Below are 25,315 nucleotides of genomic sequence, written 5' to 3' on the forward strand. Positions count from 1 at the left end.
AAAATACAAAAATTTAGCTGGGTGTGGTGGCGCACGCCTGTAGTCCTAGCTACTCAGGAGGCTGAGGCAGGAGAATCGCTTGAACCTGGGAGGTGGAGGTTACAGTGACCCGAGATCATGCCACTACTGTACTCCAGCCTAGTGACAGAGCAAGACTCTGTCTCAAAAAAAAAAAAAAAAAAAAAGGGAGCTGAGCCTTCCTGATTTTTGTCCCAAAGGGAGAAGTTTTCTTTATTATGCTGGATGGAAAACAAACCTGCCCTTCGCTCCAGAGAGAGGCCTATTTCTATTTCCAGTGCTGTTGACTATATAAGTATCCTTGAAAAGATACTCTAGATCCAAGGCAGTCATTGCCTCTGCTCATAAAACATTTAGAAAGGTGAGAACTTTTGGAGAATATCTTTCAACAATAACGTCTCTATCACTGGTCATTTCTTTTGCTCTGAAGTCTCCTTTGACTGATATTAACATAGCTACTCCACTTTCTCTTGATTAGTGTTTGTATGACATGTCTGTTTCCATCCTTTTATTTTATTTATTTATTTATTTTGAGGCTGAGTCTTGTTCTGTCCCCAAGGCGGAGTGCAGTGGCACGGTCTCAGCTCACTGCAACCTCCGCCTCCCAGGTTCATGCCATTCTCCTGCCTCAGCCTCCCGAGTAGCTGGGACTACAGGTGCCCGCCACCACACCCGGCTAATTTTGTTTTTGTATTTTTAGTAGAGACGGGGTTTCACCGTGTTAGCCAGGATGGTCTGGATCTCCTGACCTCGTGATCTGCCTGCCTCAGCCTCCCAAAGTGCTGGGATTACAGGTGTGAGCCACCGTGCCTGGCCTCCTGTTTTTTTTGTTTGTCTGTTTGTTTTTGAAATGGAGTTTCACTCTCGTTGCGCAGGCTGGAGTGCAATGGCACTATCTCAGCTCACCACAACCTCCACCTCCCAGGTTCAAGCGATTCTCCTGCCTCAGCCTCCCCACTAGCTGGGATTACAGGCATGCGCCACCACGCCTGGCTAATTTTGTATTTTTAGTAGAGACAAGGTTTCTCCATGTTGGTCAGGCTGGTCTCAAACTCCTGACCTCAGGTGATCCGCCTGCCTTGGCTTCCCAAAGTGCTGGGATTACAGGTATGAGCCACTGTAACCTGCAATTTTTTTTTTTTCTTAATGGATGAGAGGTTTTTTCCTCCTGTTAACAGCAGTGTAATTCGTGTGTGTGTGTGAGAGAGAGAGAGAGGGAAAGAGAGAGAGAGTGCTAAGGTCTTGCTCTGTCACCCAGGATGGAGTGCGGTGGCACGATCTCAGCTCACTGCAACCTCTGCCTCCTGGGCTCAAGTGATCCTCCCAACTCAGCCGCCTGTGTAGCTGGGACTACAGGCATATGCCCAGTTAATTTTTGTATTTTTAGTAGAGACAAGGTTTTGCCATATTGTCCAGGCTGGTCTCAAATTCCTAGGCTCAAGTAATCTGCCCACCTCAGACTCCCAAGGTGCTGGGATTACAGGCATGAGCCACCACGCCCAGCCTGGTTCCTCCCCTTTTAAACCATATAAAGTAACTTCTGGGTGTTGCCATGGCATTTGTAAACTGTCATGGTGCCAGTGAGAGTGTCTTTTAGCATGCTAGTGCATTATAATTAGTGTATAACAAGCACTGAGAGCAACTAGAGGTTTTGCCCAGTTTCTTTACTGCATCCTCAGAAAACAAGTCCTGCTGACCTCTTACCTTAGGAATGCCATCTCTGCATTTCCAAAGACATCAGTGTAGTCTTTTGTAGGCTGCAGTCTTTTGTAGGCAAGGGGTAGGCAGATGCTCCTAAACTATAAATGCCTGTGTGCATATAAAAACAGATACTTCTTTGGTGAGACCACTGAAAAAATAGTGCTCTTTGATCTGGACTGTTGTAGACCTTCTCTTACCTAATACACTCCACCTAGGGAGATACATTCCTTCATCTATTTTTTGTTAAGGGCTTTTAACAACTTTTAGTAAAACCACCCAATATATGCATGGAAGAAACCTGCAATTTCATCCCTAAACACATAAAAATAAATTTTTTAAAAAGTTATTGAGGCCAGGTGTGGTAGCTCATGCCTGTAATTGTAGCACTTTGGGAGGCCAAGGCAGGAGAATTGCTTGAGCCCAGGAGCTTGGGAGCAGCTTGGGGAACATGGTGAGACCCCCATCTCTACAAAAAAAAAAAAAAAAAAATTAGCTAGGCATGGTGGCACGTGTCTGTGGTCCTAGCTACTCAGGAGGCTAAGGTGGGAGGATCACTTGAGCCCAGGAGGTCAAGGCTGTAGTGAGCTGTGATCATGTCACTGCATTCCAGCTTGGGTGAAAGAGCGAGACCCCCATCTCAAAAACAAAACAAAAAACTTTTGCTAATGAACTATAAATGGCCCTAATAGGAAAAACACATTAAGTCATTACCAGCTCTTAACACCTTTCTGTGACTTCAGTGGCACATTATTGTGTATTTGTCACTTACCTTTCTAATGACCCCGCACAATTTTGTTGGCAGAACAGGTGGAGAGGTATGAAGAATGAGGAACACTGCCAGGGGAGTTTCTTCCTCTGCAGAATAAGGGAGTGTGTACTGAATTATCTTTTCCAGCTCCAACATCCAGGATTTCAGCACTACCTGCAGAGTAGTGGGAGGAGAGATAGGTAAGAAGTTAAAAAGAGACCTGCTGGAATATGTGGCACCCTGGTACTGCTGGGGTCCGTCCCCACACTTCATGCTCAGGAGAGGGAGACAAGCTTCTTGGAGCTCCTCCTCATCTACAGGGCTCTTCTCACGGGGCCTGGAAGTTCTGCTCCAGCCCTGTGGGGATTTTCTAGAGTCATTTGCCTCTCTTAAAGCCTTGGCAGAGGGAGCCGGTGTGGGGAAGGGGTGGTAATGTAGATGGCAATGCTTGTCAGAACAGATTAGAGCCCCTCTTCCACGTTCTGCAGCCCCTGGGCCTAGGGCTATCATTATTCTCCTCTTTTATAGCCATCTGTTGATTTCACCTTATCTCGCACTAAGCAATGGGCTTCTTGTGGGCAGGTGCTGTCTCTCACTCATCTTATTTCTCTCTGGCTTTTTCACGGGGCCTGCTGCATGGTAAGCGCTCAGTGTTCAGTGAGTGAATGGACAGGAAGGGGCAGGGAAGTGAATCATATCTCCTCAGGTTGAGACATCAGCACCATCTGTGATCCTTTCCTCATTTGGACCTTCACACGCAGTTAGGCTCTAAAATCCAGTGAGTTTTTTTTTTCTTTTTCTTTTTGACGAAGTCTTGCTGTTGCCCAGGTTGGAGTGCAGTGGCGTGAACCCAGCTCACTGCAACTTCCATCTCCCAAGTTCAAGTGATTCTCCTGCCTCAGCCTCCTGAGGAGCTGTGATTACAGGCGCCCACAACCATGCCTGGCTCCTTTTTGTATTTTTAGTAGAGATGGGGTTTTGTCATGTTGCCCAGGATGGTCTTGATCTCCTGACCTCAGGTGATCTGCCTGCCTCAGCCTCCCAAAGTGCTGGGATTACAGGCGTGAGCCACCATGCCCGGTCCTAAAATTCAGTGATTTTTATTTCCCAGTGTCTGTTTCTACGGCTGCCTCCCTAAGTTCTTTCTCTGTTGGGTAGCGGGCTTCAGCCTAGCTTTCTCATCACTGCCACACCCTTCCTTACCCATCCTGTACAGACAGATTTTTCTAAAGTACATTTTCAGCATAATTCTGGGCTGCTCAGACCATTTCCTCAACTCGATATCCAAATTAATCAGCACACTCTTCCATGTCTTACTGTGTTTGGAATTGGTGGGTTCTTGGTCTCACTGACTTCAAGAATGAAGCTGCGGACCCTTGCAGTGAGTGTTACAGCTCTTAAGGTGGCGTGTCTGGAGTTTGTTCCTTCTGATGTTCGGATGTGTTCGGAGTTTCTTCCTTCTGGTGGGTTCGTGGTCTCGCTGGCTCAGGAGGGAAGCTGCAGACCTTCGCTGTGAGTATTACAGCTCATAAAAGCAGTGTGGACCCAAAGAGTGAGCAGTAGCAAGATTTATTGCAAAGAGCAAAAAGAACAAAGCTTCCACAGTGTGGAAGGGGACCCGAGTGGGTTGCCTCTGCTGGCTCGGGCAGCCTGCTTTTATTCTCTTATCTGGCCCCACCCATGTCCTGCTGATTGGTAGAGCCGAGTGGTCTGTTTTGACAGGGCACTGATTGGTGCGTTTACAATCCCTGAGCTAAACATAAAGGTTCTCCACGTCCCCACCAGACTCAGGAGCCCAGCTGGCTTCACCCAGTGGATCCTGCACCGAGGCTGCGGGTGGAGCATTACCATCCTATCCATCCTTCTAATAAATACATCCTGAGCTTCTGGGGAGGAGGCCTTATCTCAGATTCTCTGCCCAAGCCAGATGGTTTCAACATAGTCCTGCCTCTGAGCCCTTATTCAAGCCATCTCCCTGCCTGACCCAACTACTTGCTTCTGTCCAGAACTTGGTAAGCCCACTTCTCCCAGAGAAGCCTCCTGGGGTCATCCCAGGCCACTTCGAATTTTCTCTTTGGTAGCACTTGGTCACAGCAACCTTGGGCACCAAGCTGAGTATAGAATGGAGTCCAATCAATGTTGATACAATTTTTAAATGGTGGCGACAGTCATGTGCCATCTGAAGCAGGAATAGGGAAAGAGAAGCAGTGACTAGCCTATACAAATTAGCCAGGCATGGTGGCAGGCGCCTGTAATCCCAGCTACTCAGGAGGCTGAGGCAGGAGAATCACTTGAACCTGGGAGGTGGCAGTTGCAGTGAGGTGAGATTGAGCCACTGCACTCCAGCCTGGGTGACACAGCAAGACTCCATCTCAGAAAGAAAAAACCACTTTGGGAGGCCAAGGCGGGTGGATCACGAGGTCAGGAGTTCAAGACCAACCTGACTAAAATGGTGAAACCCCGTCGCTACTAAAAATACAAAAATTATCTGGGCATGGTGGTGGGCACCTGTAATCCCCAGCTACTCGGGAAGCTGAGGCAGAGAATTGCATGAACCCGGGAGGCGGAGGTTGCAATGAGCTGAGATCACATCACTGCACTCTTGCCTAGGCGGCAGAGCCAGACTCCGACTGAAAAAAAAAAGAGTCTACAGAGTCTTTCTTGGAAGCTAGTGTGGAAAGAGAAGAGCAGCATGAAAAGCAGAGGCCCTGACAGCCCGATGTCCCGCTCCCTCCTTCAGAGCTCTGTGCCCAGGGCCTGCCTGATGGGCAGTGCTGCAGAGAATCCAGCACACTCTGCTCATGTGTGTGTCCGGACATGTTTTCTTTCTTGGCTACCTCTTTAGTCATTTGTTATGTGTTATGAAGAAATAAACTCCCAGCAAAATAATGTCTTTTGCACGGTCTTAAAGTGATCCATTACCTAAGATCATCATAGATGATTATGAATTGGGTTGACCTGAAATCACCTAAGACCAGGGCAGGTTGACCAAAGATGAAGATGGAACATGGTATGTTGGGAACTGTTGAGTACTGTACCCTTCTTACTAGGGCATGTAGTTTAAGTACTGTGAAGCTCAAAACATTTTATTTTTCTTATTGCAAAAGTAATACAGAATTGTTCTAAAGCATTTAGAAAATACAGACAAGCAAAAATAAAAATTGCCATAATTCCACCATATTCTAGAGTATATCTTTTATTTTTATTTATTTATTTATTTGAGACGGAGTTTCATTTTTGTCACCCAGGCTGGAGTGCAATGGCATGATCTCGGTTCACTGCAACCTCCACCTCCTGGGCTCAAGCGATTCTCCTGCCTCAGCCTCCCGAGTAGCTGGGATTACAGGCACCTGCCACCATGCCTGGCTAATTTTTTGTATTTTTTTTTAAATAGAGATGAGGGTTTCACCATGTTGGCCAGGCTGATCTCCAACTCCTGACCTCAGGTAATCCACCTGCCTCAGAAAAAAAAAAAATTCAATGTTATTATTGATAAGTAGGGATTTACTCCTACCATTTTGTTATTTGTTTTCTGGTTGTTTTGCCATCTTCTCTTCCTTCTTTCCTTCCTGTCTTTCTTTTAGTGAAGGTGATTTTCTCTGGTGATGTGCTTCATTTTTTTGCTTTTTACTTTTTGTATATCCATTGTATGTTTTTTGATTTGAAGTTACCACATTGCAAATACTATCTTATAGCCCATTATTTTATTTTATTTTATTTTATTTTATTTATTTATTTATTTTTTTTGAGACGGAGTCTCGCTCTGTCGCCCAGGCTGGAGTGCAGTGGCGCGATCTCGGCTCACTGCAAGCTCCGCCTCCCGGGTTCACGCCATTCTCCTGCCTCAGCCTCTCCGAGTAGCTGGGACTACAGGCACCTGCCACCACGCCCAGCTAGTTTTTTGTATTGTTAGTAGAGACGGGGTTTCACCATGGTCTCGATCTCCTGACCTCGTGATCCGCCCGCCTCAGCCTCCCAAAGTGCTGGGATTACAAGCGTGAGCCACCGCGCCCGGCTAGCCCATTATTTTAAACTGATGACAACACCTACTGCATAAACAAACATGCAAATAAATATTAATATAAACTCTACAGTTTAGGCTGGGCACGGTGGCTCGCGCCTGTAATCCCAGCACTTTGGGAGGCTGAGGTGGGTGGATCATGAGGTCAGGAGTTCAAGACCATCCTGGCCAACATGGTGAAACTCTGTCTCTACTAAAAATACAAAAATTAGCCAGGTGTGGTGGCATGTACCTGTAGTCCCAGCTACTCAGGAGGCTGAGGCAGGAGAATCACTTGAACCTGGGAGGTGGAGGTTGCAGTGAGCCGAGATCATGCCACTGCATTCCGGCCTGGGTGACAGAGCGAGACTCCATCTCAAAAAAAAAAAAAAAAAAACTCTACAGTTTAACTTCATCCCCCTGCCTTTTTTTTTTTTTTTCTTTTTTTTGTTTTTTTGAGACAGAGTCTTGACTGTCGCCCGGGGTTGGTGTGCAGTGCTGCAGTCTTGGCTTGCTGCAACCTCTGCCTTCTGGGTTCAAATGATTCTCCTGCCTCAGCCTCCCGAGTAACTAGGATTACAGGTGCCCGCCACCATACCTGGCTACTTTTTGTATTTTTAGTAGAGGTGGGGTTTCACTGTATTGTCCAGGGTGTCTCAAACTCCTGACCTCGAGATCTGCCTGCCTCGGCCTCCCAAAGTGCTGGGATTACAGGCGTGAGCCCCTATGCCTGGCCATCCCCCTGTTTTTTAACTTTTTGTTATTTTCCTTTATGGCTTATTGTAATGTCTATGCCTTGAAAAGTTGTAGTTATTTTTGATTGGTTCATCATTTAGTCTTTCTACTTAAGATGAGTAGTTTATGCATCACAATTTCAGCATTATATTATTCTGTGTTTTTCTATGTGCCTACTATTCCCAGTGAGTTTTGTACCTTCGGATGATTCCTTTTTGCTCATTAATGTCTTTTTTTGATTGAAGAAATCCGTTTAGCATTTGTTATAGGACAAGTATGGTGTTGATGTAATCCCTCAGCTTTTGTTTGTCTGTGAATGTCTTTACTTCTTCATGCCCAAAGGATATTTTCACTGGATATACTATTATAAAAAATTTTTCCTGGCCAGGTGCGGTGGCTCACGCCTGTAATCCCAGCACTTTGGGAGGCTGAGGCAGGCAGATCATGAGGTCAGGAGATCGAGACCATCTTGGCTAACACGGTGAAACCCCGTCTCTACTAAAAATACAAAAAAAAAAAAAAAAAAAAGAAAAAAAAAGAGCCAGGCATGGTGGCGGGTGCCTGTAGTCCCAGCTACTCGGGAGGCTGACGCAGGAGAATGGCGTGAACCTGGGAGGTGGAGCTTGCAGTGAGCCAAGATCACGCTACTGCACTCCAGCCTGGGCAACACAGTGAGACTCCATCTAAAAAAAAAATTTTTTTTTCCTTTAGCACTGTAAATATGTCATGCCATTCTCCCCTGGCCTGTAATGTTTCCACTGAAAAGTCTGCTGCCAGACTGGAGCTCCATTGTATGTTACTGTTTTTTTTTTTGTAGTTGTTGTTTGTTTGTTTTTCTTGCTTCTTTTAGGATCCTTTATCCTTGATCTTTGGGAGCTAGATTATTAAATACCTTGAAGTAGTCTTCTTTGGGTTAAATCTGCTTGGTGTTCTGTAACCTTCTTGTATTTGAATGTTCTTTCTGTAGGTTTGGGAAGTTCTCTGATACTATCCCTTTGAATAAATATTCTACCACTAGCTCTTCCTCTACCTCCTCTTTAAGGCCTATAACTTAGATTTGCCCTTTTGAGGCTATTTTCTAGATCTGGTAGGCATGCCTTATTGTTTTTTATTTTATTTTTTTTGAGACAGAGTCTCACTCTGTTACCCAGGCTGGAGTGCAGTAGCATGCTCTCAGCTCACTGCAACCTCTGCCTCCCAGGTTCAAGCGATCCCCCTGCCTCAGCCTCCCGAGTAGCTGGGACTACAGGCATGTGCCACCATGCCCCCGGCTAATTTTTGTATTTTTAGTAGAGATGGAGTTTCACCATGTTGGCCAGGCTGGTCTCAAACTCTTGAGCTCATGATCCGCCCACCTCGGCCTCCCAAAGTGCTGGGATTACAGGCATGAGCCACTGCACTTGGCCTTTTATTCTGTTTTCTTTTGTCTCTGTGTTATCTGACTGTGTATGTTCAAATAGCCTGTCTTCAAGCTCACTAATTCTTGTGCTTGATTAATTCTGCTATTAAGAGACGGATGCATTCTTCAGCATGTCAATTGCATTTTTCACCTCTAGAATTTCTCGATTCTTTTAAATTATTTCATTCTCTTTGTTAAATTTATCTGATAGAATTCTGAATTCCTTCTCTGTGTTATTTTGAATTTCTTTAAGTTTCCTCAAAACAGCTATTTTGAATTCTGTCTTTAAGGTCATATTTCTCTGTTTATTCAGGATTGGTCCCTGCTGACTTACATAGTTCATGTGGGGAGGTTGTGTTTTCCTGGATGGTGCTGATGCTTGCAGATGTTCGTTGGTGTCTGGGCATTGGAGAATTAGGTATTTATTGTAGTCTTCACAATCTGGGCTTGTTTGTGCCCATCCTCCTTGGAAAGGCTTCCCAGTTATTTGAAGGGACTTAGGCCCTAAGCCCAATAATGTAGTCGTTTTTGCAGACTCATAAAGACACCACCTTGGTGGTCCTGGATAAAATCCAGAAAAATTCTCTGGATTACCAGGCAGAGACTCTTCTTCTTTTCCCTTATTTTTTACCAAACACATGAGTTTCTCACTCTGTGATGAGCCACTTGGAGCTGGGAGTGTGGTGATGCAGGCATCCCCGTGGCCATCACCACTGGGACTGCACTGGGTCAGACCTGAAGTCAGCACAGCACCGGGCCTTCCCAAGACCCTTCCCTTCAGGGCAGCGAGTTCCCCCAGGCCCTGGGCATGTCCAGAGATGCTGTCTGGGAGCCTGGGATAGCAATAAAAAACCTTAGCAATTTACCTGATGTTCTATTCTACTGTGGCTAAGCTGGCACTCAAACCACAATACAAAGTCCTTCTCACATTTCCCTGCCCTTTCCACAGGGAGAGGAGCCTCTCCATGTGGCCACCACCACCACTGGTCCACAGCGGGTTCTGCCAGGCAACTGCTGATATTCACCTAAAGCCCAAGGACTTGTCTGTTAGCTTGTGGTAAATGCTGCCAGGCCTGGGACTCACCCTTCAGGGCAGCGGGTACCCCTCTGGCCCAGGGCAGGTCCAGAAATGTCCAAGATCCTAGGCTTGGGCTTGGAGACTCCAGGAGCCTGCTTGTTGCTCTACCCCACTGTGGCCTAGGTGGTACCTAGGAGCACAGAGCACTTCAGCCCACCGTGGTGGAGCCTGCCAAGAAACTCAGGTTCCAGCCATTGGGATGGGCAGTTCCCCCCTGGCTAGGGCTGGTGTAAATGCTCCCTCCATGCACAGGCACTGGCTGAGCCCAGCACAGCTTTATTCTCTTCTGTGACGTGGCAGCACTGAGTTCAGTGTGAAGTCCCCTAGTTGCTGTGCTCTCCCTTCCCCAGAGTGCACAGATCCTCTCTTTCTGCCATATGGCTGCTGCCGGGGGTGGGAGAGGGGTGGCATCAGTGATTCAAGACTGTCTCTCTGAGCCTCTTCAATGGCCCTTTTAGCGATATGAAGTTAAAACCAGGTACTGTGATTGCTTACCTGACTTTTGGTTCTTGTGACGGTGCTTTTTTGCGTGCAGATAGTTGTTAAAATTTGATGTTCCAGCAAGGGGGACGAATTGTGCTCTACCTTCTCTACTATAGATTTTTTAAGGTCTGCATAATTTTGCATTTTATGCATGTGCCATACTGTATTTGACCAGGCTTCAGCTGTTCAATGTGAGGGGCTATGGTTTGAATGTTTGTGTCCCTCCAAAGTTGATACACTAAAAGCTAATACCCAATGGGATAGTTTTAAGAGGTGGGGCTTTTGGGGGGGTGATTAAGTCATGAGTGCTCTGCTCTCATGAGTGGGATGAGTGCCCTTATAAAAGAGGTTCAAGGGCCCCTTTGCCCTTTTTCCTTTTACACCATGTGAAGATTCAGGCTTTGTCCCTTCAACCATGTGAGGACGCAGCAGCAAGGTGCCATCTTGGCATCTGCTGGTGCCTTGATCTTAGACTTCCCAGACACTAGAACTATGAGAAGTCAACTTATATTATTATTTTTTGTTTTTTTGAGACAGAGTTTTGCTCTTTTTGCCCAGGCTGGAGTGCAATGGTGCAATTTCGGCTCACTGCAATCTCTGCCTCATGGGTTCAAGTGATTCTCCTGCCTCAGCCTCCTGAGTAGCTGGGATTACAGGCGCGTGCCACTACACCTGGCTAATTTTGTATTTTTAGTAGAGATGGAGTTTCATCATGTTGGTCAGGCTGTTCTCAAACTCCTGACCTCAAGTGATCTGCCTACCTTGACCTCTCAAAGTGCTGGGATTACAGGCGTGAGCATTATATAATATAAGTTGAGCCCTGCCAACTTATATTATTTATAATGTAACCTGCCTATGATATTTTGTTACACCATCAGGAATAATTAAGACATGAGTTAACTTCATTAAAAAAAATTATAGACAGTAATTCACTGAACATTCTTACCATTAAGTCTTACTACACATCCTTGATTATTCCTTTAGAATAAACTTTTGGGAATAGAATCACTAGGTCAAAGGTCGTATGCTTTTTTAAAACTTTGTTATTGAGAAAGCTTGTGCTAATGTTATCGGCAGCAGTGGATGAGAGTGTCTCTGCTTCCTCAAGTTTTTACCATCACTGGTTATTTCATTTATATATATATATATATATATGTCTGTGTGTGTGTGTGTGTGTGTGTATATACATATATATATATTTTTTTTTGAGATGGAGTTTCACTCTTGTTGCCCAAGCTAGAGTGCAATGCCGTGATCTCGGCTCACTGAAGCCTCCGCCTCCCGGGTTCAAGCAATTCTCCTGCCTCAGCCTCCCAAGTAGCTAGGATTACAGACACCCACCACCACCCCTGGCTAATTTTTGTATTTTTAGTAGAGATGTGGTTTCACCATGTTGGTCAGACTGATCTCGAACTCTTGACCTCAGGTGATCTGTCCACTTAGGCCTCCCAAAGTGCTGAGGTTACAGGCGTGAGCCACTGCTCCCGGCCTGGTTATTATATTTTGAATTTTGCAAATGTTATAAGTGGAAATATCTCTTCTAAAAATAATACATGGAAACACTTAAAAAAATCTTCTAATTTGTATTTATTCAATGACAAATTTGGTTAAAGCCTGTTATATTTATTGATCATTTCTTTTGTCTTCAGACTTTTGATGTCTGTGTAAGGCAGGGTTTAGTTGGAGATAACAGAAACCACTCTTCTTATTTTAAGGAGAAGGAGCTTTGTCAAAGGAAATTAGCTTTTTACAAAATCACTGAAAGGGCTGGAGGAACAGGATCTATGCTGGGCTTGCAAGAATGACTCTGAGAACAACACCCTAGAACTAGTGGCTCTGGAAAGCTGCTACTTCTGCTCCAGGCAGCTTCATTCTAGATGCTCGACTGTTCCTTGCTAGGTCTGCTAGAGCTTCACAGCAAAAACCAGTGCTCTGTGCCCTGCTCCCAAGACACACCAAGCTACTAACTGTTATGGAACCTCTGCTACCATCACAACAGACAAAAACAAAAGTGAAAATAAACCAAATGTAAAATACCTCAAAATTCTAGCTTAAATGTAACAAATCTGTTTTTACATACTTACAGCAGATCAGAAGAATAGCAAGGAAATTCCCAGTGGTCACAATGGAACGAAACTGGAGTTATAAACTAATATTGAAGCCACTGCTGTGCTGGGGACATTTGTCAGTCTTGATGACCTGGATGCTTAACTGGCCGTCTGTGCCTGGTAGATAATGCCTTGGCGGTGGTGAAGGGGTTGCAAATTAGGGATTTGAAACTGAGAACTCCACATAGTACCAAGACACTCAAAAAGCTACATCCTCAGGAAAAGAATGGATTGAATAAAAGAAACAAAATCTGACTTTTAGCAAAGAGAAATAACAAAAAAACTTATCTTTGCCTGTGCCATGGGTGGAGAAAAAAAGCAGCTTCCATGGATGTATAACTCCACATCTTCACTCTTAGGGGTTTTGGATCTGGAATTTGAATCTACACCGAGTGGTTTTAGAAGTTAATTCTATGATCCCGAGTTGGTTGCAATTCTGGACATCTGACAGAAACAATGCAGATCCTTCCTGGAGGGACATAGTCTCAACCTAGGCCTTATAGAATTTCCACAGATAAGCCCTAGCTGAACATAAACTTTCACTCCAAATTAAAAAAAAATACATGAAGAAACAAGCTACCATAAGAGTCAGCAAGAACTCCTAAGAACTTAAGATAATGGGTTTATCAAATGCATAATATAAAACAAATATACCTAAAATGTTTGATTACATTTAAAAATACAAGAGCAAGAGATATTATATAATGTAATCATACACATGCAAAAAATATACAAATTATAAGCATATAGCTTGATGGATTTTCACAATTGGAGCACATCTAACTAGCACCCATAAAAAAACCCAAAACATTACTAGCGTCCCCAAGTCCCCTGCCCCCATGTTTCCTTCCAGTCATGACCCATACCCCTCACAAGAGTAAGTACTATCCTAACCTCTAATAATAGCACAGATCAGTTTTAGGCAGATTTTAAAAAGCACTAAATAGAACTTCTAAGAAAAAAAAAAATTTTAAACCCCAACAAACCAATGAATGAATAGTAGATTTGACATAGCTAAAAAAAGAATTGATATGGAATTAACTGGATTAAAGCTGAAAAAATTTTCTAGAACACAGCATGGAGAGATAAAATGATGGGAAAATGGCAGGAGTTAAGAGATATGGAAGATAGACTGAGGGGATCTAACCTGCTTCTAATAAAAATTTCATAAGGAGAGAATAGAAAGAACAGGTAAAAGGTGATTTTCAACAAGATAATGTCTGAGAGTTTTTCAGAATTGCTGAAAGTTACATATCCTTAGATTCAGAAATAATGCGAATCCCAAGCTGAATAAGTAAAACAAATGAACACCTTAACACATTATAGTGATCACTGAGGTCACTGAAGAAAAAGAGAACTATGGGCAATCACAAGGAAAAGACAAATGACTTATGAAGGCACAACAGTAAGATTAATGGCAGATTTCTCAACATTAACAATGGAAGCAAGAAGTCAGTGGAAGAGTAACATCTGCAAAATGCTGAGACGAAGAGATTTTCAGGTTGATTTTTGACAAGTCTACCTAAATGCTATTTATAAGAGATAACAAAATGTTGAAAGAAGATGAAAAAATATATACCAGGCTAGTAGATAGGAAGACATAATTTCATAAAGATGTCAGTTCTCTAAATCAATCTGAATTCAATTGCAATTGAATTGCAATTCTAATTAAAATTCAAACAGGATTTTTCTTGGACCTTGACAAGCTGATTTTACATTTCAGTAGAAAAACATAGACAAGAATAACTAGTTTCGAAGAAGCACAACGTTTGGGTTTACTCTACCAGGTGTAACTACTTATTATAAAGGTCTAATAATTCAGAGTGGTACTGATGAAGGCACAGAAAAATAGATAAAAGGCTTAGAGCAGAAAGCACAGAAAAATGCCCATGCCTGTATAGAAACTGACAAACATCAGAGGGTCATGGAAGATCAGTGGGGAAAGAATGGTGTCCAGATTATTGGTTTTTCATCTGGGAAAAAAAATAAGGCTGAGTGCTCACATTCAAACAAAAATCAATTCCAGGGTTGGCTGAAGATCTAAATAGGAAAGAGAAAAGTTTCCAACTTTTAGAAGAAAATGCTTATGACCTTAGGTTAGGGAAAGATTTCTTATAATTCACAAAAAGTATAAATAATGATTAGATTGATAACCTCACTGATATTAAATTTTGAAACTGTGCTCAAAAGACACAAAGAGTAAAAAAATAAGCTATTGACTCTGAGAAAGTATCATATAGTTTGAATGTCTTTTTCCCACCAAATCTCAGGTTGAAATGCGATTCCTATGTTGGAGGTGGGGCCTGGTGGGAGGTGACCGGATCATGGGGGTGGATCTCTCATGAATGGTTTAGCATCATCCCCTTGGTGATAAGTGAGTTCTCACTCTGAGTTCATGTGAGATCTGGTTGTTTAAGAGTGTTGAACCCACCCCCACCATTTTTCTTGCTCCTGCTCTTGCCATGTGATATTGCCTGCTCCTCCTTCACCTTCCACCATGATTGTAAGCTTCCTGAGGCCTCACCAGAAGCTGAGCAGATGTTGGTGCCATGCTTGTATAGCCTGCAAAAAGCCATTGGCCCAGACACACTTTTTTCTTTATAAATCACCCAGTCTCAGGTGTTCTTAAAAGAACAAATGGACTAACACAAGATATATGCAACATATTTTGCCCATAAATATTAGTAGTAGATTTTATAAAGTATCCAAAATATACGGAGACCTACTATTAAAAAGACAAACAACCTGACAGAAAAGACAGGCAATTCACTAAAGGAAAAAGCAAAATAGTAAATTAACACAGAAAAAGTTACTAGTAATCAGGAAAATGGACATTAAAACCATAATGAAGTACCATTTCACACCCTTCAGCTTGGCTAAAATTTTAAATCTGATGATAATGTGAAAATAAATATAATTTACAAGCTGTTGGAATCCCAAAACACTTTAAGCATTGAGAGAGAAGTTACTGTGATCTGAGTCATATATGATTACAACTTCTGTTTCTCAGATTATAGATTAACTTACTTTCTTATTTTTCTCGTTCTGTACAGTAACTAGAGAGAATTAAATAACACCAGGGACAACAACCTCCTGTCTTCCTAATTAATGGCCTTTGTTATTGATTAACATCCCCTTTGTTGTCCTGCCTTGCTGATCGCAGATGACAGAAAACCCATCACTATTATATCCTTTATTAAAAAAAATGCTAAATGTAGCCTTCCCACAAACACTGCCTATCATCAATCAAATTGCTATAACTATGTACCCACCTTGTATGAAAAATATTGTAATCTTGCTAAAAAACTACCCTGTCTCTCCCTATATAAATGAAACCTTAACTTCCCTACTTTGAACTGCCAACTCCATTCCTTGGAGTTGGTTTCCTGGTGGACTATTCTCAAACTTTGCATTTGAATAAACTCCTTTAAAATTAGATTCTGACCCTTTTGATTATTTCAGGTTGACAGTACCAACAATTGATGTGGCTATGAAGCAATTTACAGTAATGATAATATAAATTGGTAATCACTTGGTAGAATAAGTTGAAAATATCTAATAAAGTTGAAAATACACATACGATAAGATGCAGTAATTCCCCTTTTAGGTATGCACTGCAGACAAGCCCTTGCACATGGCAGGAGATATGTCGAAGAATATCTAATGTATCATTCTGATACAGGAGCTAAAAAGAAATTATTTAGGCAGATAGTGAGGGTAAAGGAGTCCTTGGCAAGGCTGCCTTTTAAACAAAAGCAGCCCCCAAATCATTTCTTTTCTAACAAAGAGCAGCCTGTAAAATCAAGCTACAAACATAGATAAGCAAGCTGGAAGCTTGCATGGGTGAATGCTGGCAGCTGTGCCAACAGGAAAAGGCTACCTGGGGACCAGGTATATTCAATATGGAGACTCCATCTTCCCTTTTCTTTGTCACCACGTGTGCAGTAAAGAAGCAGGCAACATGGCACCGGCCAGGTGGAGAACCCACCTGCATAGTAAAAGATTAGAGTGGGGCGGCCAGCTTCTTTGCACGCTATGCAAATGGCACACCCAGTCCTAACCAGTTCTTCGTGCTGTATGCAAATGGCACAACTGGTTTGACCAATCTTTCGTGCCCTAGGTAAATCAGACACCGCCTCCTCAAGCTCATCTATAAAACCTCCTGCGCTTCACTGCGAACCTGAAGACCCGCTCAGGAACCCCTCAATCTGCAGGAGAGAGCATTTATCTTTCTTTCGCCTATTAAACCACCACTGTTAAGTTCACTCCTTGTGTGTCTGCATCCTTGATTTCCTTGGCATGGGACAACGAAACTCGGGTATTACCCCAGATGAATGACATCACGTGAATTCTTTTATAGTAGGAAATCGGAAACAAAATGTCCATTATCAGGAGAATGAATAAATAAATTGTTGTCTATATAATGGAATGCTAAATAGCAATGAAAATGAATGAGCTAGAGCTGTGGTTGTCAACATAGATAATTCACACAATGTTGAATGGTAAATGTGAACTTCAGAAGTACATATGTGGTATACTGGTACTGGTCCTAGACTGGTACAAATGGGGCCCCTGTCATGGGTCCCACATCTCAGGAGCTAGGGCAGAGCTTGGACAGAGACCCAGATGACTCGCTTTCCTCTCCACTCTGCACAGCACCTGAGGTTGACCAGATGCCCTTAGCAGCTCTGGGCTGCGCCTTTGTGTGCCAAGTCTTGGTTCCAGGAAGAACTGTGAGCAGATTGCTTCTGTTGGCTGGTGCAGTTGGCTGGTGTTCCTGTTGGCAGGTGGCATAGCACAAGATTGGGCTGCCAGAATGGTACTGATATGATGGTTTGGGCAACTCAAATTGTTTATATAGACAGACACCCCCACAAAAAATATTTGCTTATGATTCCACACACCTTTGGGCATGTAAAGCTTAAAAATGTGCAGTATAGGCCAGGCATGGTGGCTCACACCTGTACTCCCAGCACTTTGGGAGGTCGAGGCGGGCAGATCATGAGGTCAAGAGATCGAGACCAGGCCAGGCGTGGTGGCTCCCGCCTGTAATCCCAGCACTTTGGTAGGCCGAAGTGGGCGGATCACAAGGTCAGGAGATCGAGACCATCCTTGCTAACACAGTGAAACCTGTCTCCACTAAAAAAATACAAAAAATTAGCCAGGCGTGGTGGTGGGTGCCTGTAGTCCCAGCTACTCAGGAGGCTGAGGCAGGAGAATGGCATGAACCCAGGAGGCGGAGCTTGCAGTGAGCCGAGATGGAGCCACTGTACTCCAGCCTGGGCAACAAAGCGAGACTCCATCTCAAAAAAAAAAAAAAAAAAAAAAAAAGGCCAGGCATGGTGGCTCATGCCTGTAATCCCAGCACTTTGGGAGGCAGAGGCAGGTGGATCACAAGGTCAGGAGTTCAAGAGCAGCCTGGCTAAGATGGTGAAACCCGGTCTCTACTAAAAATACAAAAATTAGCCAGGCATGGCAGCAGGCGCCTATAATCCAGCTACTCAGGAGGCAGAGACAGGAGAATTGCTTGAACCTGGGCAGCAGAGGTTTCAGTGAGCCGAGATTGCGCCACTGCACTCCAGCCTGGGTGACAGAGTGAGACTCGTCTCAAAAAAAAAAAAAAAAAAAAAAAGGAATTATTTGGCCAGGCATGGTGGCTCATGCCTGTTATCTCAGCACTTTGGGAGGCCGAGGCGGGTGGATCACCTGAGACTGGGAGTTCAAGAGCAGCCTGACCAACATGGAGAAACCCCGTCTCTACTAAAAATAGAAAACTAGCTGGGGTGGTGGCGCATGCCTCTAATCCCAACCACTCGGGAGGCTGAGGCAGGAGAATCGCTTGAACCCGGGAGACGGAGGTTGCGGTGAGCCGATATTGCGCCATTGCACTCCAGCCTGGGCAACAAGAGCGAAACTCCGTCTAAACAAACAAACAAACAAAAAACCGCTGGGTGCAGTGGCTCAGGCCTGTAATCCCAGCACTTTGGGAGGCCGAGGCGGGCGGATCACGAGGTCAGGAGTCGAGACCATCCTGGCTAACACGGTGAAACCCCATCTCTACTAAAGACACAAAAAATTAGCCAGGTGTGGTGGCGGGCGCCTGTAGTCACAGCTACTTGGGAGGCTGAGGCAGGAGAATGGCGTGAACCCGGGAGGTGGAGCTTGTAGTGAACCGAGATCACACCACTGCACTCCAGCCTGGGGAACAGAGCCAGACTCCATCTCAAATAAATAAATGAATAAAAGGAAAAAAAAAGGAGAGAGATCGAGACCATCATGGCCAACATGGTGAAACCCGGTCTCTACGAAAAATACAAAAATTAGCTGGGCGTGGTGGCGTGTGCCTGTAGTGCCAGCTACTGGGGAGGCTGAGGCAGGAGAAGCACTTGGACCTGGGAGGCAGGGGTTGCAGGGAGCCAAGATGGCGCCACTGCACTCCAGTGTGGCAGCAGAGCGAGGCTCCGTCTCAAAAAAAAAAAAAAAAAAAAGTGCAGCATAACACCCACATAGTGTTTAGCGATGTTTACCTATGTTATAAAAGAACTCCATGGACCCGGCACGGTGGCTCATGCCTGTAATCCTAGCACTTTGGGAGGCCGAGGCGGGCGGATCATCTGAGGTCATGAGTTTGAGACCAGCCTGGCCAACATGGCAAAACCCCGTCTCCACTAAAAATACAAAAATTAGCCAGGTGTGGTGGAGGGCACCTGTAATCCCAGCTACTTGGGAGGCTGAGGCAGGAGAGTCACTTGTGTTAGGTAACATGGGGTACCTTAAAATGGCGCCGTACCTTAAGATGGGGCCGGTTCTGGGTTCTTCTCCCCTCCTTGACTGGGCACTGTCTGAACCCGCCAAAGGAGGGCCAATCAGAAAGAAGCATCTCCCGCCTTCCCTTGGGCCCGCCCCTAGCCCAATCCACGTAGGCCCAAGGGATATAAAACCCAGCACACCAGCAGCCCCCTCTCTCTTCTCTTCCTTCTCCTTGCATGGTGCCGCTCGATACCTCCAATAAAGATCTCTTGACCGCAACCGGTGTAGTTTGGTCTCCGCCCGGCCCCTTTCAACTTGAACCCAGGGGATGGTGGGGGGATGGGGGCGGAGGTTGCAGTGAGCTGAGATCCCCCCACTGCACTCCAGCCTGGGCCAAAGAGCAAAACTCCATCTCAAAATAAAAAAATAAAAAAAAAAGTTCATGGAAATGAGAATAATCAATTCAGGGTAGGAATTGTTACTTGAAAGGAGGGAAAAGAATTAGATTAGGGTTAAGGTTGTGCTGGGAACTGTTTTTATCATGTTTTATTTTATTTTATTTTATTTATTTATTTATTTTTTGAGACACAGTCTCGCTCTGGCCCAGGCTGGAGTGCAGTGGCGTGATCTCGGCTCACTGCAAGCTCTGCCTCCCGGGTTCACGCCATTCTCCTGCCTCAGCCTCCCGAATAGCTGGGAGTACAGGCGCCCACCACCACACCAGGCTAATGTGTTTTTGTATTTTTAGTAGAGACGGGGTTTCACCGTGTTATCCAGGATGGTCTTGATCTCCTGACCTCGTGATCCGCCCGCCTCGGCCTCCCAAAGTGCTGGGATTCCAGGCGTGAGTCACCACGCCCGGCCTATCATGTTTTATTTCTTAAGCTGGGTAGTGGGGGGAGTAAAAGGTGCTGATTGTGTTACTTTTTATGCCTTTGTGTATATTTGATTTTTTTTTTTTTTTTCAAGAGGAAGAAGTGAAGATAAGAAACCACTCGAAGCTGGTGTCTGGTGGCTGGGACCCTGGTGGCTGGGACAGCAGCAGTAGTGCTGTCCATCTGCTCATCCGAGGGGTGGCACATCCTAGCCTCTATCTTTTCCCCAGAGAAGATCCCCCTCGTCTGCTCTTCCCCCCTGTCTCAGCCTTTTAGTGTGTGAACAGTTCTGGTGTGACTCATCAGTGCTTTTGTTAGCGCCTTTACCAGCAAGTACTTGTGAAACACTTAAATCTTACAAATGGAAAGAAAATTCCATGGTAAATTTAAGTATAAAAGTCAACCAAAATTCTGAGTCTTGGACAAGACTGGTTAAAAATCGTTCTACAATGAAACTAATACATTAAATTAAATCATATAAAACTTTTATTGCTTTGCAAGGAAGCTTTAGTGTTAAATGTAGGCATTTTCATCTGGTGATTCTTCCCAGTCTCCTGTAGTAATAATACCTGGACAGGGAAGAAATCTTTTGAGATAACTAAACTATACTGGGAAATGGGCCCCTTGCTAAGTTTGCTGTGGCAGTGACACCCCCTCTGTTGCAAATATTTTCTCCGATGTGTGGTTTCAGTTCCAAGCCAAACCCGTTCTACAGCATGCTTTGTACCTTTCCAGAGACTGATCGGTATCAGCTTGCCAGGGCTTTAAACCCCATTCATTCTTTCATTACTTAAAAGCCTCTTTCTTTGGAAAACCTTTGAGTGAAGCATAAAATTAGCATCTAAAAAGACATAGCAGCAACTGAACCCGGGAACGTCAGGGAATATGTGACCACCAGCACCATTATTGACCTTCCTAAGTGCAGTTTGATGTGGGAAGGGGCTATGCAGGTGGAAAAAGGTGGCCGAGAGGTGGAGGTCCCCAGGCAGGGGCAGTCGCCTCTCTGGCCTGAGCCCGAAACTCCCAATTCTCATGGGTGGCTGATGAGAGAACCCCTCCCCTCCTTTGTATTTAATCCTTTCTCTAACTCACTTCTAAGCCGACATCAGAAAATCTTTGAAGAAAAGCACAGGGGAGGCCTATTTCAGTGACTTTCACTTCTCTAAATGTTTGTTCTTTTCAGTTAGTTGTAAAATATGTTTGAATTATATTTTCAATTCTCTTTCACCACTGTTCTATAAAATGTGAGCCTGTAGGCATTGTTTTTTTAAATGAAAAAGAAAAGATTGATTTTAGGAATCACATTCAAAGTGTTTGATGAATCAGGGCTCAGCTTAGCATTCAAGAACATGGCTGGGAAGTTTCCACTTTGTTTTCGCCCTAGATTCGTCTTTACCTCTTTTGTCTCCTATATTTTTCCAGCTCTGTGGATTTCTTTGAAGAGAAGACGGCTATGAGGATTGAAGAAAGAAACTCTTTTCTCCAGTAATTTGTAATTATCCCGTTGGATGATTATGGAGTATTTTTTGTATATGTAACCCCTCAGGGAAAATCTGAGCATATCTCTACCCTTAAAAAGTCTGGTAGCCTGATGGCAGGTGGCGGGGAGAGAAGAAATCCTGTTTCTCCTTTCCCTGATTTTGTCCCCAAACTACATCTTGCTTTGAAAGTAGAGGAGTTGGAAGGAGAGGAGTTAGCCTCTCATGGGGGCCCTGGAAGGCAGATAGCTGCCAATCTTTGTGTGTATTTTGTCAAGAATGGCTGCCTTCTAAAAACAAACCAACTCTCTTTGATCCCTCAGGTCAAGGATCCGGGAGAGACTGGATTGTATAAAAGATGTTTCCAAGGCAAAAAAGCATTGCTCTCATGGGGCATTTATGGAGGATGTTGTCAGTGGGCACTTGGAAGTTCTAGAAGTCATGTGGGGCACTGGTGTCTGCAGTTCCTGGTGTGCTCAGGACATTCTGTGTCCGCATAGAGGGTTGCTGCACAATGGCTGGCCAGCTCATACCTGCACAATTACTTCCAGCACCTTGGCAGGCAGGAAAGGGATTACAAATACACCAACAGGGTAGGCGTTTGCTCTGGGGAAGAGGCTGATGTGGGGTGAATAGTTCATACCACAGGAAGCCCGCTGTGTGTGGTGGGCAGGTGACATTTGGACTGGGCTCCTGGTGGCTTTTGGCTCTCTTCCAGTTTGGCCTAACAATGAAATTACACGTTGAAGGGGTTTGTTACTGTTGATCTTTATTCCACAGCCTGGCTTCTTGGTAAAGGCATCCATGTTCTCCGTGTCTATACTTCTTCATCTCCCATTCATTCCCCATCAGCCCACAGTTTGCTTTCAGCCTTCATAGCTCCTGGGAAATGTCTCCCCCTCTGCTGCCATCCTGGGGCCCCTCCCGAGGCTTAGTCTCCTTCCTCTTCTGCCCAGAGCTCAGCCCCTTGGCTGCTTTGCCCCCTCCCTCCTCTAAAGTCACCCACTTTGGGAGCTCCTCATTTTTCTGTCTCCTTTGCCCTTTCCTTATGTTTAGTTGTTCCCAGACTTCTGGGACTTAAGTTCAAACCCCAGCTCTACCATTTATTACCATTGAAGTCTGGGCAGGTCATATAACTTGCTTCAACCTTAGTTTCCTTCCCTGTGAAATGGGGATAATATAGTACATACCTCATTTGGGGGAAGATGCAGTGAGACAATACTCATAAAGTGATTTACATGGAGTCTCTTGTGGAGAAAGTACTTACTAAATGCTAGTTAACATCACTGTTACTCCTTTCTCACTCTGCCCACTGTCCACCCACTACAACCAGAGGCCTTAACAACTTCCATTCTTTGAAAGGTTGCCCTCTAGCCTAGCCCTTCCTCCTCAGTTTACACCCCCGGTTGCTGGGTATCTCCAGCACCATGAATATTGCAGAGCAGTGAGTAATACCTGTTGGGTTCACTGAACCCACTTCATAGGCCCCACTCCCTGTGCTCAGTGAGCAGTAAGGCCTCTCGTAGATTCCACACTGGTAAATAGAAGAAATGATGCTGATCATGGCTGTGCACTTTGTTCACTATGCAAAGGTACTTGGGACAGCACCGCTGGCTGGAGAGTATATGGTAGCTGGGGGGCCCAGGAAGAAGGTCTTTCTCTATCTCAAGCCTTCTTTGAAATTCAGATATATTGGAAGACTTGCTAGTGTCTTTCAGGGCTGCAAAGTTACCCAATAACCTTTAACTGTGTGCGTTGCTTTTTTTTTTTTTTTTTTTTTTTGAGATGGAGTCTTGCTCTGTCATCCAGGCTGGAGTGTGGTGGCATGATCTTGGCTCACTGCCTCTGTCTCCTGGCTGGTCTCAAACTCCTGACCTCAGGTGATCCACCTGCCTTGACCTCCCAAAGTGCTGGGATTACAGGTGTGGGCCACCACCCCCAGCCTGTGCATTGCTTTTTTTTTTTTAATTTTTTTTTTAAGACAAGGTCTTGCTCTGTCACCCAGGCTGGAGTACCATGGTGCAATCTTGGCTCACTACAACCTCTGCCTCCCAGGCTCAAACGATCCTCCTACCTCAGTCTCCCAAGTAGCTGGGATTACAGGCGCACACCACCACCCCCAGCTAATTTTTGTATTTTTGTAGAGACAGGGCTTCGCCGTGTAGCCCAGGCTGGTCTTGAACTCCTGAGTTCAAGCAATCTGCCTGCCTTGGCCTCCCAAAGTGTTGGGATTCCAAGTGTAAGCCACCACACCCAGATTCTGATATTTTTCTATGATGTGAGATACAACCTCCCACCCATGACTGTTGTGATATAAACATATTCGGTATGGAACCCAGGCCTGAAACCTAGGCTCACCATTGTTGTGTCACCTTGTACTGTGACTGCCACCCCTCGAGCTGGCCCCCGCCACACAAGTCACATGACCTCTGTGCAGAGGGCAGAATTTGCTGGTTCCTCCTGAGTGTCAAACTCCTAGTCCCCTGTCCCGTTGGGGCCAGCTCCCTTCTTTTTGCTGTTGGGACTGACTGACCCCTATCACAGCTTCCAGGGCTGCCGCTCAGAGGCCCTCCCCGTGCTCTAAGGAGCTGCCCCGCTCCTGGCATTCTCCTTTCTTCCCTTCAGTCTCCTTGAATTGTGGAGAAAGAGGCAGGCGTTTTATAGCCATTTACAGCCAGGCACAGTCCTTCTAGGCTTTTGGAGACAGGCCTGTCTGTGAGGAGGGGAGGTGTGTAACAAAGATTCTCTCCTTGACCAAACTCTAGCCCAGCCTCCTCTGAGCTGTTTTTCAATGAGGCTCTATCCTTAGACAAATCCTTAAAAGCCCAATTTTAGCAAGAATCCTGCTAAGCCAGTTTAGCCAGAGTGCCCCACCCTGGATAGTGGGTCACCCTCCGTATCTGATCAAATCCTCGCCCCCACCATAGCCTTGGCCTGCCTTCAGCAAGAGCCCTCTTACTTGAGTGTAGCCAGAATCCCCATGACCCGATGTTTCATCTGAATCATTTTCCATCTACTAAGCCTCCTACCCTGCTCCATGGCTAACAACTCTCACTTTCCCCATCTCTCTGTCCTGCTGCAAAATCCCACTGTGGTGGTCCCTGTCCCTATCGTGATAGTCCTGAGTAAAGTCCGTCTTTTAACAAGGGTGAGGGCCAGTTGTGGTGGCTCACGCCTGTAATCCTAACACTTTGGGGGGCTTAGGTGGGCGGATCACCTGATGTCAGGAGTTTGAGATCAGCCTGGCCAACATGGTGAAACCCTGTCTCTACTAAAAATACAAAAATTAGCTGAGTGTGGTGGTGCACGCCTGCAATCCCAGCTACTAAGGAGGTTGAGGCAGGAGAATTGCTTGAACCTGGGAGGTGGAGGTTGCAGTGAGCCGAGATTGCGCCACGGCACTCCAGCCTGGGCGACAGAGGGAGACTCCATATCAAAAAAAAAAACAAAAAACAAAAAACCCAAAAAACCAAAAACAAAAAAAACACAAAAACAAGGGTGAGAATAATCTTTTCCTTAACATGTGGGTGGACCACTGCTGCAGGCCATGTGAGATGGGAAAGCTGGGTGCCCGTGTCCAGCTTCCCCTGCTTTCCCATTGAGGGGCTCCGTGTGGAGGTAACAACAGGAGAAGCTACAGGCACGTCATGATTTCCCTTGTTCTTTGGGAAATCTGGAAGAATGAATCCTTTCCTAATCCCAGAAAGACAGCCTACCTTTGAGACCTCGAGGGTGGACTGCAAAGTTCACATCTCACAGGGGTCAGGTAGGTTATGTAAATTTGTAAAGTGTTCCCGGTGCTACGAAAGGGAGGAGTGGAGACCGTGGCAAAGCAGAGAACACATGTCCCATGGAACACCGTCGGTCGGCTCTAACCAGGTACAGCTCTGGGACTGTGGGCCGGGTCTTGCCAGTGCACCTGAAGACAGGAAGCTGGGTTTT

At 45.1% G+C, this 25,315-nt stretch overlaps 1 protein-coding gene across 8 annotated transcripts in view; it reads left to right on the forward strand.

Annotated features, from left to right (window-relative positions):
* Positions 1-25,315, forward strand: part of LOC129476006 (putative uncharacterized protein LINC02901) — a 54,220-nt gene that overhangs the window by 22,917 nt on the left and 5,988 nt on the right. For 6 of the 8 annotated variants that reach the window (XM_063632929.1, XM_063632932.1, XM_063632927.1 and 3 more), the window contains exon 3: positions 2,522-2,667. The exons of 1 other annotated variant lie outside the window; for it this stretch is intronic. In XM_063632929.1, the coding sequence (XP_063488999.1) occupies positions 2,522-2,667 (146 nt within the window). Of the gene's footprint in view, positions 1-2,521; positions 2,668-5,077; positions 5,462-25,315 lie in introns of those variants that run through there. One more of the 8 variants, XM_063632930.1, reaches the window with a different exon arrangement.

Source organism: Symphalangus syndactylus, chromosome 2 (genome assembly GCF_028878055.3).
Source record: "Symphalangus syndactylus isolate Jambi chromosome 2, NHGRI_mSymSyn1-v2.1_pri, whole genome shotgun sequence".
Taxonomy (NCBI): domain Eukaryota; kingdom Metazoa; phylum Chordata; class Mammalia; order Primates; family Hylobatidae; genus Symphalangus; species Symphalangus syndactylus.